Below are 9,968 nucleotides of genomic sequence, written 5' to 3'. Positions count from 1 at the left end.
GTGGCTGGCGCCTTAGCCGCTTGAGCTATAGGCGCCGAGCCGGTTATAGCTTTTAAATGTGTAATTTTTGTGTCCTTTTCTCTTGGAGGGTGGGGAAGAAAGAGTCAGACACTTTATATTTATGAAGGTTTCCCTGACCTCACTGACATACTCGTTTTCATATTATAACTTTTAAAAGGCCACAATGACAAAATAACTTGAAAAACTATATTGGAACTACTTAGGGAATTCTTGTAGAACGTCTGATTTCCTTATCTCTTGGGAACATTGTAGGGACGCCCTGCCCCTGGTTGCCAAAAGACAAATGACATGACTTGGCTGCACATTTCAAGATTTGATGACTTGACAAGTCACAAGAAGAAGTTGTCATCATTTGGCTGCCACTCATGGAATTTGATCCCAGGCTGACTGGAACTTGAGGACAGGGGTTTATTTCTTCAGGCAGCTGTTTAGCTTTTGCTCTGTTCATAGATTATTGAGGCTAATTGTGTGTAAAAAATGAATTTTAAGAATATAGGAGGAATTAAAACTATTGTATTAAAAACATTAATATTGGCTGGGCGTAGTGGCTCATGCCTGCAATCCTTGTACTCTGTGAGACTGAGGCAAGAGAATCACTTGAACTTGGGAATTTGAGACCAGCCAGAGCAAGAATGAGACCAGTCTCTATTAAACATAGAAAAAAAGTAGCTGAGTATTGTGATGGGCATCTATAGTCCTGGGTACTTGGGAGGCTAAAGCAGGAGGATCACTTGAGTCGAGGAATTTGAGGTTGCATGAGCTACTGTGATGCTCCTGCACTTACCTGGGGAGAACAGACTTCGTCTCCAAAAAAAAAAAAAAAAAACCAAACAAAAGTTAGTATCTTGATTCTAGTTGAAAGTTCATTTCAGAGGCAGAGGCCAGGTGCGGTAGCTTATGCCTATAATCCTAGCACTCTGGAAGACTGAGGTGGGCGGATCACTAGAGCTTATAAGTTCAAGACCAGCCTAAGCAAGAGTGAGACCCCATCTTAGAATAGCCGGGCTTTGTGGCAGGTACCTGTAGTCCAAGCTACTTGGGAGGCTGAAGCAAGAGAATCGGTTGAGCCCTAATAGTTTGAGGTTGCTGTGAGCTATGATGCCATTACACTCTACTGAGGGTGACAAAATGAGACTGTCTCAAAAATAAATAAATAAGTAAAGTTCATTTCAGAGGATCTTATGGAGTGCCCACAGTAAGCTGTTGCTCTTACATGACTAATGCCACTACTCTGATCAAATATGTACATCTTTAATTCTTTCTCATCTGTTCTTTATTTTCCAGAGTCAAACTGAAGATAATCCAAGCAGCAAAATGGATTTGTCTGTAGGTGTGTATCATTCCATTGATAAGAATGGAATATGTTGATGTTAATGATATCCTGTTGGGCTTTTCTGCCTAACTTAAAGTTGGGATGGTCGTAATTCAATAGATATTATTAAATTCTTACTTTTTGTAAGGTACTGTGCTAGACAATAGGTAGGGGTTGAAAACTCAGATGACTGTAAGATCCGGGAAAAAATGTGAATGAGTGAAGGGTGCCAGGTATGAGAAATTAGGATGACGAGCCCCTGGTTAATGATGGAGAAATATATCTCACCTAAAAGAATCAGCCTTGCTTGGTTCCCAGTGGTGTTGCTGAGGAGGACTGCAAACTTAGCTGTGCCCAGTCTTCCAGGTTTTCATGAGAGGCCAGAAATTCAGATATATATTGATACCCTGATGTTTAAATACTGGAAACAAAATCAGATCTTATAAAATGCTGCTTAGGGCCAATCAAAATATGTCTGTGCCCTGCCAGACTTGGCCCCCAGATTGCCTGTTGTGTCTGCACCAGGATGTCATAATGGACAAATGGAGGCACTTGCAGAGTCAGCCATTAGTCTGTGGGATTTTATTTGTAATGGTTGCTGTTCCTCCCCCTGAGGAAGCAACTAAAAAGAAAAGAAGACAACCCTGGCTAGGAAGAGAAATAGCTAGTTGTAGATCAATGGTATTTTTCAATATGGGAGTAATTAAACCATAAGTTTCCTGGGGCGCTGATGATGTTGGGATACAATAACAAATGTATAAAGTGTGAAAGGAAAGTGGGTATAGTCATTTGCATGGGGAAAAATACATCATGCAGGTAGCTTGCCTCTTTGATCTTTTTATTCCCCATAACTGTGTTTTATGTTTAGTAGCCCTGATCATTTATCTGGCAGGTACAGAAAGATCAACAACAGATAACTTCTCTCATGTAGGACTTTTGAATTTATGAGCAAGATGTTTTCATCAAATACATCAATAACTAGGCTAAAGATGTTCTCAGCCAGATTTTTGCCAGGTTAGCCCTAAGGCTCTCTTTCAGTCTTTCAAGGAAAACAAGCTACAACATATACATACTTTGTTTTGTTTTTAGAAAAGGACCCATGTGTATTCTAGGGACAAATGCTAGTAGCCTAAGCCACTGAGAGTTCTTCTGGTTTTACCCCCAGGGAATAGAAAGAGGTTGTACCTGGCACCCCAGGAAGGACAGTGGGACACGTCACTCTTGGTTCATAAGGGAGACATTGACTCTAGGATTTTCACTGTATTTATGCTACTTTTCAGGAAGCCTTTCAGATAAAAAATTTGATGTGGACAAGCGAGCAATGAATCTCGGGGATTTTAATGATATCATGAGGAAGGATCGATCTGGGTTCCGTCCACCTAATTCCAAAGACATGGGAACCACAGATAGTGGGCCTTATTTTGAGAAGGTGAGTTAAACCTTTGTTTAAGATAATAATTCCTGAGAACCACTTTGGTTTCCCATTTGTCTTTTGATAACTAATTTTGGAAGAGGCATAGAATTACTGAGCTAAATGAGCAAAATACAAACATTACCTACTTTAAAGTGGTGACATAAAAACAGTTGATGTCAACAAGTGATTAGGAGCTTAACCATCTGTCTGTAGCATGTATTGTGAAGAACATCTGAGTTTTGAAAAATTTGTGAAGTTTGGAGATTTTAGAGATAAATTTAGTATGAATTCTTTTTTCTGCTGCTGTGCAGCTTCAAAATACATTTTGGGATTTTGTGTAACTATACCCCTGTGTCTCCCAAGGCCTTACTTTCAAGTTTTGAAGAAGCTCTTTTGTTAATCTTTCTCCATTTCCTTGGTGATCTGTGTTTAGTTACAATGCTATACTTCCAAATTCTCGACTACCTGATTTAACCAAGTAATTTATACTTTCTGGCTTTGATTTTTTAACACTTCTAACAGAGGAGATTATTCTTTGATTCAGCATCCCAATTTGCAGTGTTCCTGGTCTTTAGAAAACAGTTAAGACCAAAATTTTTAGATGTGGCACATTTTGACATGACTGGTTACTAGTCCAGACAGCAACGTATTCACAAGAGTGCCCTTGGCTTCTGTTTGAGCAGCCACATAGAGTAATGAGTATTAAATGCATAGAAATAAAGCATCTGGCAATTTTTATCTTAGTGCAATGGAGAGGTGTTACTAACTCAGGGGATAAGAAAAATCTGTATCAAAGAAGATGACAGATGGTATCTGCTGGGCAGAATATGATGATGATTATCAGAGCCAAATTCCATCCTCGGTTATTGCTAATACACTCTAACTTTGTTTGTTGCTAGTGTCTCTCTCTTTTCCCTTCTTGCATTCTGTCGCTTCACTAACCAACACTCATTGTGATTGGCTAACTCCTACTACTTTTCAGCTGACTTTGCCTTTCTCCAATCAAGATGGGTGCCTTGGGGATGAGGCTCCCTGCTCTCCCTTCTCCCCTTCTCCCAGCTACAAGCTGTCTCCCTCTGGTTCCACACTACCCAACGTCAGCCTTGGAGCAATCGGCACAGGGCTCAACCCCCAAAACTTCGCTGCTAGACAAGTAAGGAGGCCTCTCAAATTTATAACTGCTTGGCTGTGGCCTCGCCTTGGCCCTGGTCTGCAGTTTATTGCATCATTTGTCTGTCTTGGGAAATTTGTTGATTACTGAATGCACAGAATGATATTAAATGTAGGTTTTAGATCTTTCAGCCCATAGAACCCATCTCTCTTCATGTTTCTCAACATGGATTTTATTTTAAACCTGTTTCTTTTATCTTCTCATTTTTGGTCATAAGTTCACATTTAGTAAGCTAAGTATTAGCTGACGTAGGTTACAGAGGCCACCTAAGTACCTTATATAATCTCATTCAGCACTGCATTTGCCATTTCCAACATTTGATTGGATAGTAATACTTTGAAGGTCTTTTCAGTTTAATAATCCTGCTAATTTAAATACAAATCCTAGCTACTCAGAAAGCTGAGGCAGGAGGATTTTGCTTGAGTCCAGAAGTTTGAGGCTGCAGTTGTCTGTGTGTAGCTGTAATCATGCCACTGCCCTTCAGCCTGGGCAAAACAGACCAAAACCTGGTCTAAAAAGAAAAATAAATTAAAAAACAAGAATAGCAGCAAAACTATTAAGATTTAATATTTGAGCATCTTGAATTCTAGTGTCTTAAAGTTTAAAATATACTAATTGCCCAGGAAAGGGTAACTTTAATAGTAGATAATAAAGCTTTGAGAAGAGCAGGTATTGCTCAGATGTGGCAGTGCTGCTTTGGCCCAGGGGTTGAATCTGGCAGTCCTCTGAGAAAGGGCTGTGCAGTCAAAACGAAACAGGCAGAGCTGGTAGGGCAATGCCACCCAACCTTCACAGGCCTGAGGGCAAGAGCAGGGCTCTGCCTGCCACCCCGCAATAGTTCTGTTGTAGGTTTTCTGGAGGCAACCAGGAATTTGGAGTCAGAATTCCTTTGCAACAGTAACTCCAGCAGTGCTGTTTTCCTAGCCATAGTTCTGTGACCACGTGTCACTGTGACCTTCACTCAAGACATCATGGGAGGACATTAATTGTATAGCTTATAATTATTAATTGCACCCATTTTCTGTTTCCACATGACGACTTTCACATGTACATCACGGGATGATGTAAAACAGCACCTCTTACACCACAGACTGCATGCAGGCCTTACATGTGCTTTCTAATTGTTGCCTTGGCAGGTTTTAAACAGTGGATTACATTATATCCCTGTGTTCAGATTGGTTATCTCTGGATTGGGAGTTATAGCTGATTTTTTGTTTTCTTCCTTTATATTTCACGGTTTTTCGTAATACTTCCAGAGAGGGCATGGATATTTATCATTTATATAAATAGGAAGGAACAATTATGTCTGTGTCTGGGGGATTATTGTTTTGAGTTGAGATATAAGATACCTGAAACAGGCATAGTAGTCATGGTTAGTGGTGATTATAAACGTGGTTACAGGATAACATGATTATCAAGAGCTAAATTTGCGTATACTAAACCAGCCAAACTAGCTGGGCATTAGAGTCTAAAAAGACCATTCTTGGTTTCTCTGATCTGTGGATTGCTAATAAAGGCCATTGTTAACCAGGTTGGTATACATATTCTATCCTAATATGGTCATGATTTTTAAATGTGGTCTTATTTTTATACAGAGTATTTAATATACTTACTAATTAATAAAATATAAGATTATTTTCCAAATCACAGAAGATTTCAGTTAGCTTGATAATTTTATTCTTAATTTGTTTACTATTCTGAGTTAAACACTCGTCAAGGAAAATATCAACAACAACTATGAGGGCTTGAGTTGTTATAAAAGCTTCACATATAATAAAGCTTTAGCAATAGCCGGATAAACCAGTGTTAGGGTATTTAATATATAATAATAAATATAATATAATTTATATAATGTAAATTATATTTATTTCTAAATATAATTTTGTTTCTTTTTTCTTTTTTTTTTGTGAGACAGAGTCCCACCCTATGCCTAAGCAGAGTGCAATGGCATCATAACTCACTGCACCTCAGACTTGGGCTGTGGGAATCCCGCTGCCTCAGCCTCCAAAGCTGCTGGGATTACATGTGCTCACTGCAGCGCCCAGCTGGGGTTTTTATTTGTTTGTTTTGTTTTTTTTTAATGAGTTGGGGTCTCACTCTCGCTCAGGCAAGTCTCGAACTCCTGAGCTCAAGCAATTCTTCCTCCTCAGCCTTCCATAGTGCTGGGATTACAGACGTGAGCCACCACACCCGGCCTAAATAGAATTTTTTGAAAGGCCAGATCTATATGATTGCCCCCCAATACATCACTACAAAATAGCTATATCTGAACCAAGAAAACGAAGAGCTTGTGATGCCAGAGTTCCATATTAATATACAGAGAAGGTATTTTTTGATCAACTACTACTGACTTACCTATACTATTGGCCATTGTTGTATCAAAGTGCTTTGTACAGCTTTAGAGATCCTTGATAATGAAAATCCTAAAACCTTTGGAGGGGGGGAGATGGTGGCATTTACTGTGAAGAGGAAAGTGGAGCTTGATTTTATAAAAACTTAAAAAAACAAATTCTCTCTAATACTTGTTATTAAAGGAGAGAGTTATTGAAATTAAGAAGGACCCTTATAAAGCAGTTCTGTCTTTGCCAAAATGTACATTCTAGGAAGGACTTTAGCTGCTAACAACCCTGCCATCCAGAACAAGGCATGAATAATTGACATCTAATGACAAAGGTCATTACTTTGATGGTAAATTGTAAGTGACAAAGATCTTAGCAGAATATTCTTAGTACAATGATAGTGAGACAGGAGAAGCAACAATATTTGAGTTTTTAGAATTAAAGGTCTTATGATGGATGTTTAAACAACTCTTTGGGTGATATAAAATTCATGGCTGATCTTTGATTTTCTTTTATGAGGTACATAGGTTTTAATTGCCATTTCTACTTTGTTTATAATCATTTTTATTTATTATGCTTTTAAGTTCATTAGTTTCCCTATAGCAGTCCCTTAATCTATTTTAGAATCATTAAGCCATCACAGTATCTTTAGTATTGTAAAACTTAATGATGCCCTTACAAAATTCGTCTTTAAAATTACCTAATCCCCATGGTTTCAGGGATCAGATGATGGTGGTGACTTCAAATTAGAGTATGCAGAGTTGGAATAAGCACCCGTGCAGGCTTGGCATCCATAGCACAGTGGTTATGGCGCCAGCCACATACACCAAGGGTGGCGGGTTTGAACCCAGCTGGGGCCAGCTAAACAATTGCAATAGAAAAATAGCCAGGTGTTGGTGGTGAGCACCTATAGTCCCAGCTACTCGGGAGGCTGAGGCAGGAGAATCACTTAAGCCCAAGAGTTGGAGGTTGCTGTGAGCTATGATGCCTTGACACTCTACCGAGGGTGACTGTGGTGAGACTTTGTAGTAGTGAGACTCTGTCTCCAAAAAAAGAAAAAAAAAAAAAGGAACTGGTGCAGCTGCCTTTGCTGAAGATATTCAGTGGGACATTTTCAAGTGTATGGAATTGGTAGGACATGGATCTTTGCAAATGATTAATTCATCCTACAGGCCAGGGCTTTATTGAGATCTGGAAGTGCAAAGAGGGAAGGATTAAACTGATGGTGGAAAGAATAGAAAATATGTATAATGTGGTTTGATGATGTGTGTCATCAAAGAGTTTTTAAGGATTTTGAGAACAAACAGTTGTGCTCAGTTAATTTGAATGTAAAGTAAGAAGTTTTTGGGGGAAGACTTTCTGATGAGAACCTGCAGCTGAGCCTTAAAGAAGCCAAGTGAAGGTGGTGTAGAAGAGAGCCCTAGGCAGAAAGACCAAACACAGTGTCAAGTTACCAGATACAGTTTCTTTGCTGAAGGACTTTTTCCCCTGCCAGAAACAAGTCAGAAAGGAAGGGCTACCCTATTATCCAGCTTTCTCTATCCTATTGGGATAGTATAGAAGTGCTGAGTGAGGTGGTCCTCCAGAAGGCAAGGAGTAAGCTTACTTTTAACTAGTCTGATATTCATATGTTTGATGAGAAGTTACAGGTGAGTAATATTTGTTTTGGTATCCCTGTAATGATTTTTACTTTTTCCCTTTCTTATTTATATCACCATGTGACTGACCTACATTTCCTCACCTAGCAAAGAAGGGGCCAAGCAGATCCAGGACAAAGAAGGGTGTTCAGATTTGGAGCAGGGTCCTCATGAGACGTTAGGCTTGCTCTTTGATGGCACTGATTTTATGATTAACCAATTCAGAAAAGTAATAGCATGGTATTGTTTTACAGCTGGTAGTCAGAAGCCTGAATTTTTACTTAAGTGCCTTTCAAAATGGATCTCAGGGCTCGGCGCCTATAGCTCAACCGGCTAAGGCGCCAGCCACGTACACCTAGGGTGGCGGGCGAATCCCCAGCCCGGACCCGCCAAACAACAATGACGGCTGCAACCAAAAAATAGCCGGGCGTTGTGGCGGGCGCCTGTGGTCCCAGCTACTTGGGAGGCGGAGGCAGGAGACTCGCTTGAGCCCAGGAGTTGGAGGTTGCTGTGAGCTGTAATGCCACGGCACGCTACCCAGGGGGAGAGCTTGAGGCTCTGTCTCAAAAAAAAAAAAAAAAAAAAAATTAGAAAAAAATCAAAATGGATCTCAGATGATAAAGTTTAAGGATAAACTCGGCAAACCCAATGTCAAAGAATAGTTGAAATAAATGTTACATTGCCTTTATGTTTCAATCACAGAAAAGAATGTAGGACTGCTTCTGACATTTGACTGAATTTAACCCTTTTAGTTTATAGAGTTCATCAGACTGCACAGGTGGTGGTGATATATATACCCATGGTTCTATGTAAGTAATCACCCCAAGCATTTTAAGATCAGGAACTTGTCAGTTATAAAATTCTGTGATTCCATGAAATACAGTGTATGATTCTTATGAGTGATAGAAACCAGAACTGTTGCTTATGTGCATTTTCTTATGTTAACAAAAAAGTCTTACTATTGCCCTTATGTTTACAGGGTGGTAATCATGGTTTGTTTGGAAACAGCACAGCACAATCGAGAGGTCTGCACACACCAGTGCAGCCACTGAATTCTTCTCCTAGTCTCCGGGCGCAAGTGCCTCCCCAGTTTATTTCCCCCCAGGTAAGCAATTTTGTGTTTCCATGATTCAAAATGAAAGACCTTTCAGGGGATTACGGATTGTTAATTGATCAATTTTTGAGGGCATGAAGGAAATAATATTACTAGTTTAAATTACGAGAAGTCCAGGACAGGCACCGTGGCTCACACCTGTAATCCTACTACCCTTGGAAGCCGAAGCGGATAGATTGCCTGAGCTTAGGAGTTCAAGACCAACCTAAGCTAGAATGAGACCCCTTCTCTAAAAAAAATAGCTGGGTGTTGTGGTGAGTGCCAGTAGTCCCAGCTACTTGGGAGGCTGAGGCAAGAGGATGGCTTAAACCCAAGAGTTTGAGGGTGCTATGAGCTAAGATGCCACAGCACTCTACTGAGGGAGACCAAGTGAAACTCCGTCTCAAAAAAAATACATATATGTGAATAGTCCATTCTTTCTTGGTCTATTGAGTGAGGTCAAGTATAATAAAATATGAAATATCCATCTACCAAGGATCAAAACTTCTAGGAGAAAATATCAAATCTCATTTTTTTATTATATCATGCATACTAACAAAGTAGATGTTTTTGCATGAAAACCATTATGAGTAGATTCCTAAACTACATTGATTTCTTAAATTGCATCTCATTAAACCTAGTTTATGAATTGTAACATGTCAACATTCAGACGTTGGTTGCCCTCAAGGATTTGCCCATAGATAAACCAGAGAATTGGTGCATTCTGGGTTATCCTGAAAAATTTTGAGGTGCTGTCTGCTAAAGCAAAGAGCAGATATTGCTGCTATTGCTTCCCCTCCTCTTCCTCTTCCTATTTACTCTTTCAAGCCCCAGGTGGTGGTATGTCTTCCAGACAGAGTCTTCCTGACTTCCCTCATGCTCCACAATGGCCATGTCTTTTTTTGAGACAGTATGTCATTCTGTTGCCAGGGCTAAAAATAGCAGTGTTGGCTCGGCGCCTGTGGCTCAAGTGGCTAAGGC

At 39.9% G+C, this 9,968-nt stretch overlaps 1 protein-coding gene across 8 annotated transcripts in view; it reads left to right on the top strand.

Moving 5' to 3' along the window:
• The window catches only part of TNRC6B (trinucleotide repeat containing 6B), a 261,212-nt gene that overhangs the window by 212,380 nt on the left and 38,864 nt on the right, over positions 1 to 9,968 (top strand). For 7 of the 8 annotated variants that reach the window (XM_023509249.1, XM_012801146.2, XM_012801145.2 and 4 more), the window contains 3 exons: positions 1,306 to 1,351; positions 2,614 to 2,762; positions 8,874 to 8,999. In XM_023509249.1, the coding sequence (XP_023365017.1) occupies positions 1,306 to 1,351; positions 2,614 to 2,762; positions 8,874 to 8,999 (321 nt within the window). Of the gene's footprint in view, positions 1 to 1,305; positions 1,352 to 2,613; positions 2,763 to 3,729; positions 3,901 to 8,873; positions 9,000 to 9,968 lie in introns of all 8 variants that reach the window. The other variant, XM_023509251.1, reaches the window with a different exon arrangement.

This window comes from Otolemur garnettii, unplaced genomic scaffold (genome assembly GCF_000181295.1).
Source record: "Otolemur garnettii isolate 467f Iridium unplaced genomic scaffold, OtoGar3 scaffold00007, whole genome shotgun sequence".
NCBI classification, from domain to species: Eukaryota; Metazoa; Chordata; class Mammalia; order Primates; family Galagidae; genus Otolemur; species Otolemur garnettii.
This window is presented reverse-complemented; position numbering and strand designations above follow the sequence as displayed.